The sequence below is a fragment of the Meriones unguiculatus genome, chromosome 4, assembly GCF_030254825.1.
Source record: "Meriones unguiculatus strain TT.TT164.6M chromosome 4, Bangor_MerUng_6.1, whole genome shotgun sequence".
Lineage (NCBI taxonomy): Eukaryota > Metazoa > Chordata > Mammalia > Rodentia > Muridae > Meriones > Meriones unguiculatus.
Genome location: NC_083352.1, coordinates 82,401,401 through 82,421,961, shown reverse-complemented (window position 1 = coordinate 82,421,961; position 20,561 = coordinate 82,401,401). Strand labels below are relative to the sequence as shown.

Here is a 20,561-nt window from a genome sequence, read left to right as displayed (position 1 = left end):
CGACATTATGGTGCTCTGTTGTATCAGTACGATGCTGAATTTTGACAACACAATGTTGAATCGTAAACAGCACAATGCTGTATTTGATCACAATGCCTCAACGTGACATGAAGATGCCTGTTGTACCATGCCACCACGGCGCCCACTTGTGAGAACACAAGAACACAACAACTGGGCTGGAGAGGTAGCTCAGAGGTTAAGAGCACTGGCTGCCCTTCCAGAGGGTGTGAGTTCAATTCCCAGCACCCATCTATAATGAGATCTGCTGCCCTCCTCTGGTGTGCAGGGAGAACACTGTATATGTAATAAATAAATAAACCTTTCTAAAGAGATAAAAGAGCACAACAACTTATAGGCACTCCCTCTCCAGCCAGGATGGTACCTACCCGTGAACTCCACTGTGGCTTGAGCATCACCCCTTCCTTCCTGTGACTAACAGTTTTGTCTTCTCAAAGTCAATTTCTTTAAGTCAACATCATTAATAGCATTTCTGCATGTCTTATTTGTTGTTAACACTCCCTGGCTGCACTGGACCTCAACCCTTTTGACCAATCTACTCCCCATGCCTAATTTAAACAAGACAAAACAGTCTGAAGGAGAACTTTATTCTAAAGTAAACCTGTCTTCACAGCCAAGTGGTCTCTTTGCCTTTCTTTTCTTCTTCCACCTTGTACTATGACAATGCTGTTTTGTGATATGATGGCAAAGTACTCCACTGTGATAGAACTGCTGCCGTATGACATGGCAATACTGCATTATAACCAGCAGTGGCACGTGCCTTTAATTACAGCACCCAGAAGGCAGAGGCAGATGGAGCTCTGAGTTCATGGCCAGCCTGGTCTACAGAATGGTCTGGTGCTTTGTATTTAATTAACTCCTTGTCCCCCTAGATTCTTATAGTTCTACAAGCAAACCCTCACGTATACCAAATAATGCTGTGTAACCTTGCCTCCAGAATTATCCCTGATTTGCCAATATATGCCTATCCTAGGGCAGGCAGAAGAGAGGTAGGCAGAGCTACAGTTCATGGGCTTGAAGGTCAGAAGGATCACAGGTCAGGGAGACAGGAGAGGAGGAAGGAAGCAAGGTTGCCAGGGTTATTATAAAGAAGAACCATGTGGCCAGGAGGATTTTGCTCTGAGGACTGGTGATGGAGAGAAGCAGCCCAGATGAAAAGCATGTACAAGTATCTGGAGATTATGGATGGGAAATAGCCCAGACAGGAATTAAAGCAAATGGCATGGGATGTGGGTCTGGGAGATAACAGGGTAGCTTAGCGGGTTTGTATCTGCCCAGCCCTAGAGTTTAAGGCATGTTAAAAAATCTAACAGGTATCTGTGTCTCTTATTGATATGACAGCAGGTTAAATATTAACCACCATAATAATTATATGCACTTAATAGTCTATATATTATATGTATTACATATATATGTATATATAAAATAACCAATACAATACAACACAATAATAAGAATACAACATAATACAATCATCATACAACAACAGAGCGAGTCCAGGACAGCCAGGGCTGTTACACAGAGAAATCCTGTCTCAAAAAGTCAAAAACAAAAAAAAGCAAAAAACAAAATAAAACAAAAACCAATGCTATATTGTGCCATCATCATTCTAAATTGTGGCTTCACATTGTTCCATTTTTGTCATGAAAATGCTGAACTATGACATCAAAATTCTGAATTGTGCCTTCACAATGCTGCACTGTGCCGTCACAAAGATTCATTGTGGCATTACAAGGTTCTCCTGTGCCATCACAATGTTGAAGTGTAACATCCCAGTGTTGCGCGGTGGCATGACAGTTTTTCATTGTGATGTCTAACTTTCCACCGTCCAGTGTCCCACTGTGATATGCTGAGTGCTGGCAGCACAAAGCTCCACCAGCGGTGTGACCTCATAATGCCAGATTTTAACAACACAATGCTCCTCTTTTGCGTAACAACTTTCTGTGTGTCCTCGCAGAATTGAGAGGAGGAATTATAATATTTTATTGTGTGTGAAAAGGTTCCATTGTTATTACAATGTACCTGATGTCAGTTACCACGCTTGGTTGACACCCCACCTTATTGCTATAAAGAACCTGATCGTGTTTGTTTGTTGATCTGTTTTTCTGTTGTCTTTGTTTTTTGTGGAAGACTTTAGAATTTTGGATTAGAAAAGCAGGTGAATGTTGCATGAAGAACTTAACAGTTTTCTGGAAGACAGAGATGCTGAGAATAATGCCAACAGTGAGGACCCAGCTAATGGCATCACAGGAGGGTTATAAAGGACTCTGACGGGTAATAATTTGTGTGAGGCTGAATTTGGGAGGAATGGCCTACAATCTTCTACAGGGGAAACGTCAAGACAACGTGGCATTGTTTGTGGTGTGGTCATTACTGATTATGCTTATGCAAATCTGCAGTAAAAAAGAACAAGCAGGGCAGAAATGAGTTAAAAAAGTGCAGCTTGGGAAGAAAAGCATAGGGAAGCTTTAGAGCACAGTGAAGCCTGTGCTAAAGAAAGAGGCAGTTGTCGTTAAGATGAGGATCACTGGAGAGCAATATCCCACTCTGCATCAGACAGACAGGAAGAAGGCTTTCAGGGATTACCACCTCGTTCCAATCTGTGAAAGGAACAAGCCTCAGTTTTCTCGTCCTAGAAAACACAGATAAACAGCTTCCACTGTCGTCAAAGAGGTGAAGGGTCCATCCCAAGCCTGCAGCTGAGCCTGATGGCATCACACATGTGGTAATGTTTTTGCAGACTGTGGTGACACAACATTCTGAAAATATCTCATATTCTTAAGAGGCTGGAATTTTGCTGGACCTCACAGCCAGAGTTAATAATACACCTTGAAGCCACTTAAGACTGCTTTAGCCTACTGTGTACTCAAACTGATTGTTTAACCTGCCTATAAGGGAATTAAAAAAATGTAGCAATCAACCTTACTTGCTTTGGATTTCCCATATAATCAACTTTTACAATACAAGCTAAGTGCACAGCTGTAATTTGAAGTTATGTACTCTCCTAAGCCCCTAACACAATAATGCATGAGTATCATTTATTGAAAGCAGCAAATGCAGAAGTTGAAAGCAACTTCCTAAAGTCTGCCAGAAAGGTTGAAAGCAATCATTTACACATATTGGTGCAACTTAACACAGGCATTGATGCAGAGGCCGTGGAGGGGTGCTGCTTGCTGGCTTGCATCCTCCGTGGCTTGCTCAACCTGCTCTCTTATAGCACCTAGGACCGCCATCCCAGGGATGGCAGGGCCAATTTGCTAACTCCTCCTACATCAACCATCAATCAAGTGAACACACCGCAGGCCAATCCAGTGGGGGCACTTTCTCAGCTGAGGTTCCCTCTCCCCAGCCGACTCTGGCTTGTGTCAAGTTAACATAAAGCTAGCTAACAACGCTCTAGTCCTTCAACTGTTCCTACAGCTTTGCCAAACCACCAGGGAGGACCCACCAAGCAGGCATGCCACCCACAAGAAGCCTGCTGTCCTGGTCCTTCCCTGCTGACAGCTCCTGCCCAGGGTGTCTCACTGCACTGCACTGTCTGTCCCTCCACTACACACAAGCCCTGTACAGGCAATCCATGTCAAATTTCTCTGCAAACATACACACTCGTGCGCACACATAACTTCATTCTGGTTGTCTCATTCCCCAATTAGGCACACCACCATTGCTCTTCCCCAAAGCATCCTTGGCTTTTTTGTACTCTGCAGCCTCGTAAGTGCTGCTAAAATTCCTTCCTGGGGGGAGGATGGAAACATCCACCCCCTCTCATAAAGTCCCAACAACAGAGGTATGATTCCAGGAAAGTTCACTCTGGAGAGCCAGTGAGTTTACAGAGTACAGGTAAGAGGGTATTTATTGTGTGGGTGTTTCCCCCTACAAAAGGCTGCACCAGAATGTCTTTACCTAGAAGTCTTTCCAATGGCTTCCCACAATGATCTGTATGCCCTAGCCCCTCCTCACAACGACATGTAATTAGGGCAAAATTGCATACAACAGATGTTATGGAGTGCTGTAAACTCAGATGAGGGCCCCATGGCCTTTCCTCCTTCTATGGGGGAGGGGGAGTTCAGTCAGCAAACCCAACCGGGTTGATGCTTTGCAAGCAGGCACAGCTGAACTCCTGAAGTTAGGGATTGGCTCAGAGGATAGTCATGATCAACAAATGGTCACAGAAACAGTCATAAACTTTAACTCATACATACATCCTTCATGGCTAACAGAAGTAGAACCAGGAAGTAAATATTCTGAACAACAACAACAAAAAAAAAACCCCATGAAGTTGTTTAAATGAGTTTCATTTAACCAAAATAGATTTTATTCCCCAAAACACAAGGTTTCTACTTTGCCATAAATTATCAACTCCCTTAAAATTATTTTTGGTTTCTATAATTTTATAAAATATATAAAGAATATACTTTTATTCTTAATCATTATCCCATGGATATATGGTACTTCCATAATTCTACTTATAAAGTTTATCATTAGATTGTGATTTGTAGGTCACAGTTAACACAAATGAATACTAACATTTCTTTCTGTCTTCTTTGTATAACTTTAGGGATAATGTGTAGATAAAAAACATAAGATAAAGATTTTTGTAAATAACTTGAGACTCAGAAAGCTAGAACACTTTATTATATTTTCAAATCCCTCACAATTTCTGGGAAAGTGCAAAAAGGATGGATTAAAATATCACATACAAGAAAATCTCCAAGTCTGCACTTTTATTTGAAGGATAAGGACACTGGGAACAAGAATTTCCAGTTACTCACTATCCTCAGCCATATATTACTAAGATATGTTATGTACATGCTTCAGTAAGGTGGTTTAATCTCTGTGATAAAATAACATGTCAAGCAGTACATATCAGAGACAACAAGAACCATTCACTCCATGTATGTACTCAAATAAAGTTCATACACAATACACAGTTTTTCAAAATCCATTTTATGCCTTCTGGAGATCAGTTTAAAACTTCTCTGAAAGCAGGATTATTCTTCAGCTAAAACGGCCAGAGGGCTGTGCTTTGTGTAGTTTTTAACAGTGAGGTTATTTAGTAAATTTGGATGTTTAACCAATTCCATCCTTTCAAAGATGAGTTCAAATGATTCCAACATCTGTGATGAATTTCTTTCTATCCTACCTACTTAGTGATAAGTTCAAAATGTTGCCATTCTACATATTCATAAGATTTCTGTCCTATGCTAATTCTTCATGTACACCAAGATTTGAGGTATGGGCAGGGCATCATGGTGCACGCCTTTAGTCCCAGGCCTCAGGAGGCAGAAGTGGGCGGATCTCTGTGATTCTGAGGCCAGCCTGGTCTATATAGTGAGTTCCAGGGCAGCCAGGGCTACACAGAACCCTGTCTTAAAAAAAAAGGTTGAGGTATTAGTAAAAGCTATGTTAAATTTCTTATTTTATGGGGGGATTTACAGTATATTATTAGACTCTTCTGAGGCTAGATGTAGGACAGTGCTCTTTCCCATATGAATTTGCTACTGTCCAATAAAGAAAAGCTTTGATCCAAGGCCAGGCCATGTTATCACATCTGTAGTTGTTCTCAACTATGGATTTTTATGGAATAACTGCTACACACCTGCCACATTCCTCGTAGTGTCTCCCTCATCTATGAGCATTTGGTGCAACCTGAAGACTCAGCAGTTGTTAAGGACATTAGCTGAATGAATAGGGTTTTTATCCTTTATGAAATAGCCAGTGAAAACTATCTTACTATTAAGGTTTTGACAAATTCTCTACACTGCTGGGTTTCACTAGAGTATGAGTTCCCTGGTGCCGCTTAAGGCTGGAAGAAGTAATAAAGGCCTTGCCACAATCTTTGCATCTATAGGGTTTCTCTCTGGTATGAATTTTCTGATGCCGATTAAGCTGTGAGGAAAAGTAATAAGCTTTGCCACACTCTTTACATTGGTGAAATCTGTCTCCAGTATGGATTCTCTGGTGTTTAGTAAGGTATGAAGAACAGTTAAAAGCTTTGCCACACTCTTTACATACATAGGGTTTTTCTACAATATGTATTCTCTGATGCTTATTAAGGTACGAAGAACAGTTGAAGGCCTTGCCACATTCTTTACATATGTAGGGTTTCTCTCCGGTATGAATTCTCTGATGCCGATTAAGCTGTGAAGAAAAGTAATAAGATTTGCCACACTCTTTACATGTATAGAGTCTGTCTCCAATATGAATTCTCTGATGCTTAGAAAGATAGGAAGAACAGTTGAAGGCCTTGCCACACTCTTTACATATGTAGGGCTTCTCTCCGGTGTGGATTCTCTGATGCTTGGTAAGGTAGGATGTACAGTTGAAGGCCTTGCCGCACTCTTTACATATGTAGGGCTTCTCTCCGCTGTGGATCCGCTGGTGCCGAATAAGCTGGGAGGAACACTTAAAGGGTTTACCACACTCTTTACATCTGTACGGAATCTCTTCAAAATGAATTTTCATGTGCTGGATCAGATATGAGGAACAATAAAAGGCCTTGCCACACTCTTGGCATTTGTAGGATTTCTCTCCTGTGTGAATTATCTGGTGTCGAGTGAGGGTTGAACTATTATTGAAGGCTTTGCCACATTCTTGACATTTGTAGGGTTTCGCTCCAGTATGAAGTATTTGGTGTCTAGTAAGGTTTGAGTGATATTTGAAAGTTTTGCCACACTCTTTACATATGTAAGGTTCCTCTCCAGTGTGGATCCTCTGGTGCCGAATAAGCTGGGAGGAAAGTCTGAAGGGTTTACCACACTCTTTGCATCTAAAGGGCATCTCTTCAAAATGAATTTTCATGTGCTGGATCAAGAATGAAGAACAATAAAAGGCCTTGCCACACTCTTGGCATTTGTAGGGTTTCTCTCCTGTGTGAATTATCTGGTGTCGACTAAGAGTTGAACTGTTGTTGAAGGCTTTGCCACATTCTTGGCATTTGTAGGGCTTCGCTCCAGTGTGAACAATTTGGTGTCGGGTAAGGGTTGACTGATACCTGAAGGCTTTCCCACATTCCTTACATTTGTAGGGTTTCTCTCCAGTGTGGATCACCTGGTGTTGAGTAAGAGATGAGTGTTTACTAAAGGCCTTGCCACATTCTTTACACGTGTATGGTTTCTCTCCTTTATGAATTACCTGATGTTGACTAAGCGTGTGGCTCCTCTTGAAGGCTTTCCCGCATTCCTGACATCTGTAGGGTTTTGCTTCAGTATGAATGACTTGGTGTTGAGTGAGGGTTGAGTTATATTTAAAGGCTCTGCCGCAGTCTTTACATTTGTAGGGTTTCTCTCCAGTGTGAATTATCTGGTGCTGAGTCAGGACAGAGAGCGTAGTAAAGGCTCTGCCGCAGTCCTTACATTTGTAGGGTTTCTCTCTCTTATGAGTTATCTGGTGTTGAGTAAGGTTTCTACTTCGCTTGAAGGCTTTGCCACACTCCTTACATTTGTAGGGTCTTGCAGCAGTGTGGATTATGTGGTGTTGGTGCAGGACTGAGCGGTATTTGAAGGCTTTCCCACAGTCTTTACATCTGTAGGGCGTAGCTCCTTTAAGCACCCCGGGACGCTGCTCAGAAGGTGAGTCGGCACTAAAAGCTCGGCCATGTTCTTCACGCCTGTGCGGCCTCTCCTCACTGTGCACACATGGGTGCACGCTAAGTTCTTCCTGTTGATCAAAATCTTTTACAGAGTTGTTACACTCGCAAAGATTCTCTGGGGAGAAAAGAGGACATAGAATTTCAACCATGGCTAAAGCTAGGAGTTTGACTACTCGAACAACATTTTCTCTCCAACATGTTATTTCCCAGCCTCATTAATGACCTTCCTATTTTCATTATACATGTTCTGGATTCTCTGTATCTGTATCTGGATGTGGATGTAGAAAAGGATTGATTGGTGGTTAACTGAGCGTGGACGCGAGCTCATACCTACCTGGAAGCTCAGCTTTTAAGAGGGTGAAGCAGAAAGATCATGGTAAGTTCAAGGTGGGCATAGGCTCCATACAAAGGGCCAGGATAGCCTGGGCAGTACAGCTGGATTAGTCTCAAAGCAAGCAAACAAACAACAACTCCTGCATTTATAAAACTGTGTATTTTGGTGCACAGAAAATGAATTTGCTGCAGTCCTTCAAAAAGATAATCAGACTTTAAAATGTATTCTTTGTTCTTAAGCCTCTTTTCTAAAGGAATATTTGGTTCAAAGTTCAGTCAGCTACATTTCAACTGTTCAAGTTCTTAATTCAAGCATGGAAGTGGTTTTTTGTTTTGTTTTTTTAATTTTGTATATAATGTTCTGCCTTCATGTAGGCCTGCAGGCCAGAAGGGGGATCTCATTATAGATAGTTGTGAGCCACGATGTAGTTGCTAGGAACTGAACTCAGGACCTCTGGAAGAGCAACCAGTGCTCTTAATCTCTGAGCCATCTCTCCAGCCCGGAAGAGGTGCTTTTTAAGAATTAACCAAATTTCATTTAAGAGAAAAATTGTTTCCAAATGTGATGTGGACATTTAATCAAACATACAGTTTCTTAACAGTAACTTTCTGAGACGCTGTATGCTCTTGATCTCAGTTGACAAAAGGTTGTTTATTTGTTTGTTGTTGGAAAGAGTTGCCAATATTGCTTTCTGGCCTTCACACTCACTGACATTTGTAGACTTCTCCCCTGTATGAACTCTGTGGTGTCAGTTAAGAGTTGAACTATTACTGAAGCTTTTGCCACATTTCTGACATTCACAAGGTTTTTCTCTGGTGTGAACAATTTGGTATCCAGTAAGGGATGTTTGATATATGAAGGCTTTGCTACACTCTATCTTTCTTTACTGCAAATTGTCATAGTCACAATTTCCACATCTCCCTACCATATTTTGGAATAAATGGTTTTTTTGTCTTGTTCTTATGAAAAGTCTAGGGTATAATGAGAAGAAACACCTGAGGGAATCAAAATAACACATCAATCACCTCAGTTGCTACACTAAGGTGAATTCTTTCTAAAGCTAACATCAATAGCAAGTGGACATGACCTTTTATTGAATAGCAGAGTAGCAAACAGAAGGAAGAACCTTTCCATTTCCCAGGAAATGGAGGAATATGAAACTAACAAAAAGATAACAATAAGCTGCCTTGGTGACAAATTCCCAAGATGGTTAACACATCAATGCACCCCAAGTGATCATAAAAACTTTCCATTGGATAGAAAGTTGGTTACTTCTGTCCTCAACCACAGTCCTTCTTTTCTAAAAAGAGCACTCAACTATCACCCCAAAACAAAAACAACTGCCAACAGCATTCTGCCTTCTTGGGAGAGAAAAAGAGCACATGCATACATCTGTGAAGTGTCTGAAGGCTGTCTGATAGGTAACTTCAGTAGAGCCTGCTCCACAGTGGAGGGGGTGAACAGGTGTACTTTGGATATAGGGTCAGAACAGGAAGATGAAACCGAAATACCATTACAGTCATTACAGTCTCAATGAGACGACATTACTTCAGATAGTCAACCACAGAAGATAGAATCTTTTTTAAAAGATTTTTCTTTTAACCTATGCACATATGTGTATGCTGAGTGCAGCACCTCCAGAGGCCAGGAGGGGACAATAGAGCATCTGGATTATGGGAAGTTTGTGAGCACTCCCCCACCCCAAACCTGAGTGTTGAGAACCAAATTTGGGTCCTCTGCAAAAGCAGGACTAGCTCTCAACCACAGAGACTTCCCTCCAGTCCAAGCCCAGAGAATCCTAAGCAGAAATATGAGCAAACATTTCTAACAGGAAAGATAAAAATGAAACAATACAGAAAACAAAACAAAAATTACCTGAAGGACTCTAATGAACTCTATACAGCTCACTGGTATATTATCTGGACGGTCCTGGCCCATAGAAATAAGACAGTAGGTTTTATATTACTATTGTTTTAATTTGTTATTTGTACACTTAAAGGGTAATACATCCAGGGTTGAAGGAAGAGATGGCTCAACAGTTTTGAGCATGTATAGTTCTTGCAGAGACACCAGGTTCAGTTCCCAACACCCACATAGCAGCCCACAACTGTCTGTAACCCCAGCTCCTGAAAAATCATCTCCATTGAAACAGAGCTTCCCAAGCCACACCTGAAAACGAGGCTTCTGTTTCTTCTGATTCATTCTTACCCACCTGGGTACATGGCTCCTGACTGTTGTCTCTTCACATCCCAAGGCTCTTGTCTCTGCTCCAGCAATGTGACCAGGGAGGGCTTACACACAGTAAGACCTGTTTATTACAAAACAGAGAATGATGCTCAGTTAAGAGTCGCCTAATAAGTAATAACATTTCTCTGACCAAACTGTGATGGGAGAAAAGAAGAGATATAAAAGATTTGAAGAAATGGTTGGTCCCTAACAAATACATTAGGATATGTGTGAGGGGTTTTAACTTGGGACGGCGGGCTTCCCTTGCACACGTGACCAACTCAAAGCAAAAGGGGAGATGGAGTTTAAGACACAGCCACAATGCTTCAAGCCAGCTAGTTTCTGAAGTCACTACTGATCTAGAGCAGTGGTCCTCAACCTTCCTAATGCTGCAACACTTTAATACAGCTCATCATGTTGTGGTGACCCCAACCATACAATTATTTCACTGCCACTTCACAACTGTAATTTTACAGCTTTGAATCTTAACATAAATGTGTGCTATGCAGAATACCTGATATGTGGCCCCTGTGGGGCTGTGACTCACATGTTGAGAACCACTGATCTACAGTGAAGAAGATACACTTCCTCAAGAAAAGAGATTTCAAAATAAATACAATTAAAATGACCTTCTCCAGACCATCAAACCCCTACATACTTCCCTTATGCAAAGGAGTGTGAACAGCTGTCCTATGTAACAGAAGCCCCTGAGATACAGTCTACAGAGAGAAATCAGATGTCAAGAGGGAATTAAGAATTCTGTAGATGAGAAGTCCTCACCCAGGGAGACAAGGTTTCTGTAATTCTCCAACATCACATTTCTATATAAATTCCACTGAGCAGGGTCTAGGCATTCCCACTCCTCTGGAGAGAAATCAACCGACACATCCTTGAATGACAACAGCTCCTGAAATAAAAGTTGATAGCACAAAGAACTAAACAAAGAGAAAACAAACCACCTAATAAAATAACAACAACAACAACAACAACAACAACAAAAAACTTAACAGAGAATTCTCCAAAGAAGAAATACAAATAACCAATAAATACATCTTTGGCCATCAGGAATATGCAAATTTAAAACACTCCACCTCACCACAATCAGAATGGGCATAATCAAGAAAACAAACGATGATGAGGCTGTGGGGAAAGGAGAACACCTATTGGCAGGAGTGTAAACTGGTACACCACTATGGGAACTGGTGGGTTTTCTCAAAGAGCTGAAAACAAACCACCACATGTCCCAGCAACAACCCAGAGGGTTCCATCCACTGCAGAGATACTTGCTCATCCATGCCCATGTCTGCTCTAGTCCTAATGGCTGGGAAATGGAATCAACCTAGATGCCATCAGTTGAAGAGTGGACAATGAAAATGTGATGCACACACAACAGAATTGTATGCAGCTGCAAAGAAAGATGTAATTCCCAAGGAGATGGATAGAATTAAAAAAAAAACAAAAACACTGAGTTAGGTAACTGAGGCCTAGAAAGGCAAATGCCATGTGTTCTCTCTACTACGCTATCCTAGCTTTGGATTTTTAGATCGGTACCCTTCACTTGGGGTGCTTGTAGAGGCAAGGAAGCTAGACAGGGGCCACTGAACAGGGTGAGGCCTTAACAGAGCAGGGATAGTGCATACAACACGTGAAATGAAAGTAGCAAGAGGACACCAGACAGCATGTTCCGCAGCAGTTTGGGTCCTTTCACATCATTTATTGATCAAGAAAATGTGCCACTCCATAAGGAGTGGTTACTGCTCCTCATAAAGGGTAAACACACTTCTTGCCAAGCTTGACAATTTGAGTTCCAGCCTGGTGAAAGAAGAAAACCAACTCCAACAAACTGTCCTCTGACTTCCCCAAGCATGCTGTAGTACACACAACATGTAACCCCAGTCATACACACACACCACACACCACATGTGCACACATACAAAAGCAGACACAAATTAAGACCAGAAAAAGGATTCTAAAGTTATACAGAAAAGCAAAAGATACAGAAGAGTCAACAGAATACTAGAAAATAAGTTCACCAGATGGATGCTAGCTTACTTTAGTGGATTCAACTGAAAGTTCTCTTTTAGTTCTGAGGTCTCTGGATCAAGAAAGGTCTCCAGAGAAGTGACAAGGAGTTCGAGATTGTAGTATTAAAGGATAAGTTCATACACCCTAAAGTCGTCTCTGTGAATTGAGACAGGTGTGGGAGAGAACACTGCCCACTCATTTTCAATATTCTTTCTTGAGAGATGTTCACATAGCCCAGAACCACCCCAGAGAAACTTGGGGAAGGCCCAGGAGATGCTAGTAGAAATCATTTGCATTACATCTTAATAGCTTTGAAGAAGGTAGAACCTTCTTCGTTCTACCCACAGTGACCGGCTGCAGCCTCACAGCTATCTGATGCACGCCTTTGGTGTTTAAACTCACCTGAAGATGAGGCCAAAGCGTAACAGAGCTGACTCATTACACCCAATGAGAGCACCTTTACCCTGGGAAAGCAGGCCCAAAAAGAATCCATTATAGGACATGTTTAGTACATAGATGTCACCGTACGTCCTTGTTATAGAACCATTTACTCCTCAGTGAGTGATGCTGGCAATCACATCAACAGAGTGCACTAAATGTGCATCCCTACTTCACACCAAGTGCACAGGAACTACAGAGCTACACGACACCTTGTAGTGTTTACAGTTCAGAGCCTTGAGAACAGAAACTTAAGAGAGGGAGATGGCTCAGTGGGTAACTGCTTGCTGCACAGCCCTCGTGGAGAATGCCAGGTAAGACTAGAAGCCTCTTTGGAATCCTATCTTTCAGGAGATTGACAGGGAATGGCTGGGGTGACATGGCTGGCTTGACAGGTCATCATACTCTGGGTTCAAGAGAGCCTCTGTCTTAAAATGTAAGATGGAAAACAATTGAGGAAGACACCTGACCCCAGCACTTGGTCTCTACACACATGCACACCTATACCAGAACACAAATGTGCACCCACATATGTGAATATGCGTGCACACAAAAAATAAATAAAAGTCAAAGAAAGAAATGGAGACTTCTGAATACATCTATTTCAAAACTTAAAACACAAATAAAAATTCTAAAGCAATGGGAAATAATCACATTGAAAATAGGTAACTTCACTAACAATTTATAACTGTATTTATAAGATAAAACAGAGGCAAGGTTATCAGAATGGAAAGGTGTCAGAAGTCATTCCTGTACCACCACGCCACATTCTATGAGGGCTATTTTGGTGTTGTTGTTTGGTTTAGGTTTTGTTTGTCTGTCTTTTTACACAGGGTTTCTCTGTGAAGCCCTGGCTGTCCTGAAACTCACTCTGTAGACCAGGCTGTTCTCAAATTCATAGAGCTCTCCCTACCTCTGCCTACTGAGTACAGGATTAAAGGTGTGTACCACCACCACCTGGATCACATTCTGAAAAGATACTCAAATTCTATCTGAAGATGAGAAGCATAACACAGCCTATGCCATGTGCCTGTTATCCTAGCACTCAAGAGGGTCAAATAAGAGAACCCTAACTAACCCTAACCCTATCCCTAACCCTAAAGAGGAATGTGACGTCGGGGCCAGCCTGTGCTATGCAGCACAGTCTCAAACAGGCAGGGCAGAATAATAAAACCCTACTTCAACACATCAATAATGAATAAAACATGAGTTAAGTCTGCATGTCAATATTGTTTCCACTTCACAGAATAACCTTGGGTCTAGGGATGTAGCACCCGCTTCATAAGCATGATGCTCAAGGTTCAACCCCCATTACTACCAAAAAAAGAAAAGAAAAAAAAAAAAAAGAGTCTGAACTTTACAAGATGACAGTTTAAGAAGCAATAGGCAATCACCACCATCACAGTGTCTTCACATCTGCAGATTTGCCCAGGACAAAATGATAGAAGGTATTGTGGGAAGACACCTGAGCTCAGCACACATTTTTCTTGTCATTCTTCTGTAACAGTGTAGAAAAACTAATAGTATTTCTCTTAAAGAAAGTGTTGTGAGAAATCTAAAATGAAGTATACTAGAGGATGTCTGTAAGAGGATTTGCATAAACCATTGGAGTATCTGCAATCTGCATACTGTGGGAACCAAGGGACGACATGAGTCTCTCTACCCCTTCTACCTCAACTATAATTTCGTAACCAATGCAAACCACATTAGTAGCAGTGATCCTCAGCCTTCCTAACACTATGACCCTTTAACACAGTTCCTCATGTTGTGGTGACCCCCAACCATACAATTATTTTCTTTGCTGCTTCATAACTGTAATTTTGTACTGTTCTAAATCATAATATAAATAGTTTTGGAGACAGAGGTTTGCCAAACGGGTCGCCAATACAAGTTGAGAACCTCTGGTTTAGTGGCTTTCCCCTTCCAAATTGTCCATGAGACGTTGTTTTTGGAAAATCAGCCTGTTGGTATAATATTCTTTTAAAATGTATACACCTTACCCTTGTTCACTCAAATGCTGATTTCTCCCCCCACCCCCACTCTCTGGTTTCAATCTGGATATTGCACTGTTATACTCATTCTAAGCATCCTGTCTCAACTCTTGTGTAAACAGGCCAAAATAAAGCAACTAGACACAATGTTGAGCTGGGAGGAGCCAGAGGACAGGAAAGAGGGGAGGAGCTAGAGGGCAGGAAATGGGTGAGAGGAGAAAGGGTGAGAGAGAACTTGGAGAACAGAGCTGGAGGAGAGATCTTGGAACTACGTGGAGATGGACTGGACCTAAGTATCACTAAAAGCAAGTATAATGTGGGAAATCTAAATGTTAGGAAACTATGAGGGCTTGGAGGTTTAGGATGGAGTAACTATTGCCCAGCATTGTGTTCTAGGTTAACTAAATAAACCCAGTCTCTGTGTGGTGATCTGGGTATATAGCTGTTTAAGACTAACAGCAGCTTTACCAGAAGATACATCAATAGTAAATATGAATCACTGACTATAACATCAGCCAGAACACTTGAAACACAGGAAAGACCAAGGACAAATTGTCAGTTAAAGAGACCTTAACATACTGTATTAGCTAGGGTTCCCTAGAAAAACGGAATAAATAGAATGAATAAATATTAAAAGAGGATTTACAGGGGAGTCCAGGAGCAGGAGTCCAGGAGTCCCAAAACATGACAGGCTACAGCCATTGCTCTTGGGGCTGAACACACCATATATTTCAGACACAGGACCCAAAGGAACTCATGTCTGGTACTGACAACCGAGCAAACTACCCAAGCTAGTGAGACCATACATCTTAGAGGAGAACCTACAACTGTCATTTTACCAGGCCAGCGTAGTTTCCAGCTGTGTTCTAAGTATTCATCTCTATACTCACAGATAAATGTAGCCCTCACCCCTCCTTGAAGAAAATTCTCTTTGCAACAGATGGAGACCATTATTGAAAAGCACCAACTGATCAAAATGCAGAAACAATGACTGTTTCTGCCACAATTGATACACTGACCACACAAGTTCTACACCAGAAGCCAGGGAACATCACAGGGGTGGTGGGGTAGGGGCCAGAGGAGCCAGATGTCTCTCAGAAATGTCAGGGAAGCTACACCCAAGAAGCCTCAATAAAACAATTTCTAAACAAGACCAAACAAGAACCACACTAAGAGTCAGGCTAATGTCATGGGGCCCCAGCCTAGACAAAGAATTACAGGCTGGCAAGGATTGCTGAGACCTGGAGAAACAGTCTTCCCTCAGGAAGAGGCCTCCAACTGATTATTCAGTACCAAGTGGTCAGCCCTGAAATCATGTACATACAAGTAGCATAATACCGACTTTGGTTGCCTGTGTGCGAGTATGCATGCATGCGTGTGTACGTAACAAAGAAAAAGCTATGATTTTGAGAAAGGAAAGATATACAAGAGTGCTTGAAGGGGAAATTATGTAATTATATTAATTGTAAATATTAATTGCAAAAAACAAGAACAAAAAATTACCAGGCAGGGTGGCGCATGACTTTAATCTCAGCACTAAGGAAGTTATCTATGAGTTCTAGACTAGCTTGATCCAATTAGAGTTCCAGGATAGCCAAGTTACACTACACAGAGACTCTTTCTCTCTCCACATGTGTGTGTTAAAATAAAAATAAATAAATATATACATTTAAAAATAATTTATACAGTGTATTAGTTACTACTGTTGTGTTAAAACACCATGACCAAAAGCACTTTGGGGAGGAAAGAGTTTATTTTGCTTACAGTTCCACATCACTGTTCATCATCAAAGGAAGTCAGGGCAAGAACTCAAACAAGGCAGGAACCTAAAGGTAGGAGCTGATGTAAGGGCAATGGAGGGGTGCTTGCTTCTTGCAGTTTGCTCAGCCAGCTTTCTTATAGCATCTAGGACCCACCAGTCCAGGGAGGGCACCCCCAACAATGGCCTGGTCCTTCCATATCAATCAGTAATTGAGAAGATGCCACACAGGCCTGCCTGCAGCTGGTTCTAAAGGAGGCATTTACTCAACTGGAGGCTCCCTCTTCTCAGATGACTTCAGCTTGTGTCAAGTTGACATAAAACTAGCTAGAACATACAATACAACCTGGGTTAGACAATGGTTGTCTTCTCACCAGAGAGACTGAAAACCCTGCAGTTGCTCAGTTCACAAAGACAGATACCTCTGTAGTCCTAATCTCATGCTGAAGGCATAGACGATTCCTGGAGATCGCCACTAAATTTCAGTCCATGTTGGAAACCCAAAGAAATTGGGTTGTTATATCAGAAAAGGAATGTAGACACAATGGTAACAGCAGCAAAAGAAGCATAGATGAACTTAGCAACAAAGCTGTACGTTCAAAAAGCAAAGCTTTCCTCTAGGACTTCCTTTTAAATGAGTGGCCAATAGAAGGTATCATCCGCATTTAGAAAGAGTGTGATCACCTCAAATAATAACCAAGAAAATCCCTCACAACTGTGCCCAGTGGCTCATGTCTTAATTGATTCCAGGTCCAAAGTGACAACCAAGGTTAACCATCACACATACAGACAATTTTCACTTTGTGACAGCTGACATTTTCTGGATTAATTTAACATGAGAAGTTAAATTAACAGAAAAGGGAAAAAAATGGTAGCATAAAATACATTTCTCTTTAGTGCCATTAAGCTTAGGATAAAAGACCTGCCACGGAAAGGGTACCCAAAACAGAACTCAAAGTAATACAATCTCAGCTTCACACTGCACACGGATGACCGATTTGTTTGTTGAAATAGGTTCTTGAGATGTAAGCTAGGTGGCCTGGTACTTCCTGTGCAGCCAAGCTGCCCCCTTAACTCAATCCCTTATGCAGCATCCCAACTGCTAGAAATACAGGCATGCACAACTACGCACAAATGTGAGCAATCACTTCAAAGAACCAGTAAGTCAAGGAAAATAAAATACTACAGGAAATTTCGGATCTTCTAATTTTCTATTTTTGCTGTTTTTCGTCCTTCCTTTCTTGAACTTCATGCAGTGTACTCAAGTAGGCACTAGAATGGGTGCTAGTCCCACCCTGAGATGAGATGTTCAACCTATACAAAAGCACATTACATTTCTGCTGAAGCAAAAGAACACAACAGAGACCTAGTCTACACATGGGCCCAGAGAAGACAGGATACACTTCAGCAAAGAAGAGAATGTTGAAACTCATAACAAGGGTGCTACATATACAGGGCGTGCCTACTGCCCTGATGTCAGACCTGAAAAAAAACAAACCAACAAAACAGAGTGACCCAAATCTTCACCTTTCATTGAAAGGACTATGTATGAACTGCCAAGCTTTGGGAACAAAGGAGGTGAAAAACCTCCCTAGACCTCAGGCAGTGAGTATCTATAAATACAAATATAAGTACATTCACAGGGTAATCATAAGGTAGACAAGTTAAAAATCACAAGTCCCTGTACAGTCCTTGAAAGTGTTTGTAGGAGTAACATAAGTGTTCTAGGAGCTACATAAAAGCATGAACTCTAATTTATTTGCAACAGCAATTTAACCCAGAACTGAGCACAGCCTCTAGAAGGCCTGTTACCAAAAAGATAACCCAGCTCTCAGGACACATTAGCAAAAACAAGGAAACTTCCAAGCCACCATGGGCTACCTAAAGAGATGTCTGTCATTAGAAAAAAAAGGGGGAAGGAGTGTTCCAGGGAAGATAAAAATAGGGAAAGGGGGAATCCCCCTTGTAAACTATTGGCAAGATGACAGTTGACTATCAGAATTTTTAAAGACTAATGTGAAAGCACTTCAAAAAAATACTAAAACTGACTTACTGTATGACCCAAAAGTCAGAATACAGAGTAAGTATACCAGGGTAAGGACAGTTATAATATTAGAATGGTCAAAATATATAAACAAATGCAATGTCTTCAAATAGAATGTACCAAAGATTTCCCCTTCCCTCCCCTTAAAGGCTGCTTGCTCACAGATACACCCTAGGATAGAATCCAGGGACCTTTACAGCTCCTATCTTGAGGCATGGCAGCTGGAACAGCTAGTATCAGCACCTGATGTCAGGAAGTATTGAAATTCAATTTAAAAAAAAATTGGAGGATGAAACCTTGAAGACACATCACCTCTGAAAGTCAGCCAGGGGGAAAGCTCAACCCAAACATAGCATGTGCCTAGAGAAGGTGAGGGAAGTGTGATGTGAAAAGTTTTTACTAGGAGTCTAACAACTAACCTGTGCTTTCTGCTCCGGGGCAAAGTCCATGAACACAAAACAAGTCCTTTCAAACTGCCACCTGATGTGCATGAAGGGGAAAAAATAAAAAGCAGAGTCTGTTTGAAATCTGCGCGGGGGCAGTTTAATGTGAAGACAGGAAGCTGGAGTGGGAAATTCTTAGGAATTCACGGTCCTGGCTAGAAGCTGCCCAATGAATTCGTGTGTTCAGGAGAAGGGGGCGCGGGAGCCCCAGCTCCGAGGCCCTCTCAGGAAGAACCCGAACGGGGAGTTGGATGTTCCCAAGATCACGCCATCGGCCGTCGGGCCTGTGCTCTCGCTGTGAGCCGTCGGGGCTGCCCCAGAAGAAATCGACCCTACACAGCGGCAGCTGCGGCACAGCCCTCGCTACTCGGAGGCCAGGGCCCCGACTCACCATGTCCGGATTCCCGTCGCGGGGTGTCCGGGTTCCCGGATCTCCGGTTTCCGCAGAGTCCCGTTCCGGGGTGTCTGGGTTCCCGCGTCTCCAGGTTCCTTAGTGATCCGTTCCGGAAGGTGAGGGTTCCGAGGTGTCTTGGAGTCCTCTAAGTGATGAGGTCACAGGCTGAGCAGCGACAGCGGGATCCGGAAGTGCAGATAGGAAACAGACTCCACCTTGGCAGCGCCCCCACACAAAACCATCCGAGGCTGAAGCTCGTCTCCCAGGCAGTTCTCAATAGAGAGGCCCTAAATGGAGAACGCTTCGGGGCTCCCCGCAGCCTTGACTGACAATGCAAGGCAGAGCAAGGACAAAAATGACAGGTCTTTGCTGCACAGATTGTTTTTTAAAGACTTATTTTACTTTTAAATATTTTTGGCAATCCTGAGAATTTTGTACAATGTATTTTGATCAGTGTACACCAATGTAGATTTTGCTGGTATTTGTAAAATATAATTTCATTTCTGGCCTTGTGATGAGCAACTGGGCATGTCAACATGACTTCCATTTTGTTCTGGAAATAATACTCTGATGTATATAGAATCCTATATTGACATTCTTTTTCTCTGACTTTAATGATGTAACTTCAGGGTTTAATTGCAGTTGTTGTTTTGTTTGTTTTTTGAGACAGGGTTTCTCTGTGTAGCCCTAATTGTCCCGGAACTCTCTCTATAGACTAGGCTGGCCTCGATCTCACAGAGATCTGCCTGCCTCTGCCACCCAAGTGCCACCACACCCAGCTTCATTTTATTTTCTTTTTTTAATATTTATTTTTATTTTATGTGCATTGGTGTTTTGCCTGCATGTGTGTCTGTGTGATATCCCTTGGAACTGGAGTTACAGACAGTTGTGAGCTGACATGTGAGTGCTGGGAATTGAACTCCGGTCCTCAGGAAGCGAAGCTAGTCCTCTTAACAGCTGAGCCATCTCTCAGCCCCGTTAATTTCTAGTTTTGATTACACCTTTTTGTAACTGAAATCGTACTCTCTTACATTTGTTTTTATTTTGCTTGTTTCTTTCTTGTCAGTTCATCTTTGACTATTTCCATTTTGACTTTGGTGTGTGTCTTAGGGTTACTATTGCTGGTATAAACATCATGACTAAAGCAACTTGGGAAGCAAAGGGTTTATTTTGCTTATGCTTCTACATCACTGTTCATCACTGAAGGAAATCAGGACAGGAACTCAGCCAGGGCAGGAATCTGGAGGCAGGAGCTGATGCAGAGGGCATGGTGGAGTGTTGCTTGCTGGCTTGCTCAG

General features: G+C 42.0%; 1 protein-coding gene across 6 annotated transcripts; it reads right to left on the bottom strand.

Annotated features, from left to right (window-relative positions):
* Positions 1 to 4,727: 4,727 nt before the first annotated feature.
* LOC110566926 (zinc finger protein 11) lies at positions 4,728 to 19,437 on the bottom strand. 6 transcript variants are annotated; one of them, XM_060382274.1, is made up of 5 exons: positions 19,261 to 19,437; positions 18,846 to 18,906; positions 10,950 to 11,076; positions 10,156 to 10,251; positions 4,728 to 7,724 (listed from the first exon to the last, which is right to left on the bottom strand). In XM_060382274.1, the coding sequence occupies exons 2-5, from the start codon at positions 18,873 to 18,875 to the stop codon at positions 5,755 to 5,757; spliced, it is 2,223 nt and encodes a 740-aa protein (XP_060238257.1). In that variant the 5' UTR covers positions 18,876 to 18,906; positions 19,261 to 19,437; the 3' UTR covers positions 4,728 to 5,754. The 6 variants fall into 6 exon arrangements, with proteins under 6 accessions (XP_060238257.1, XP_060238256.1, XP_021520520.2 ...); XM_060382273.1 differs by having other exon boundaries at positions 18,846 to 19,437; XM_021664845.2 differs by lacking the exon at positions 18,846 to 18,906.
* Positions 19,438 to 20,561: the final 1,124 nt, after the last annotated feature.

Coding starts and splice junctions, on each gene's coding strand:
- LOC110566926 (XM_060382273.1), bottom strand. CDS start 18,917: ATGCACATCAGGTGGCAGTTTGAAAGGACTTGTTTTGTGTTCATGGAC. Junction 10,252..10,949: donor CAGAAACCTTGTCTCCCTGG/GTGAGGACTTCT, acceptor TGTAATAAACAG/GTCTTACTGTGTGTAAGCCC. Junction 7,725..10,155: donor GTCAGGAGCCATGTACCCAG/GTGGGTAAGAAT, acceptor TTTTCTCCCCAG/AGAATCTTTGCGAGTGTAAC.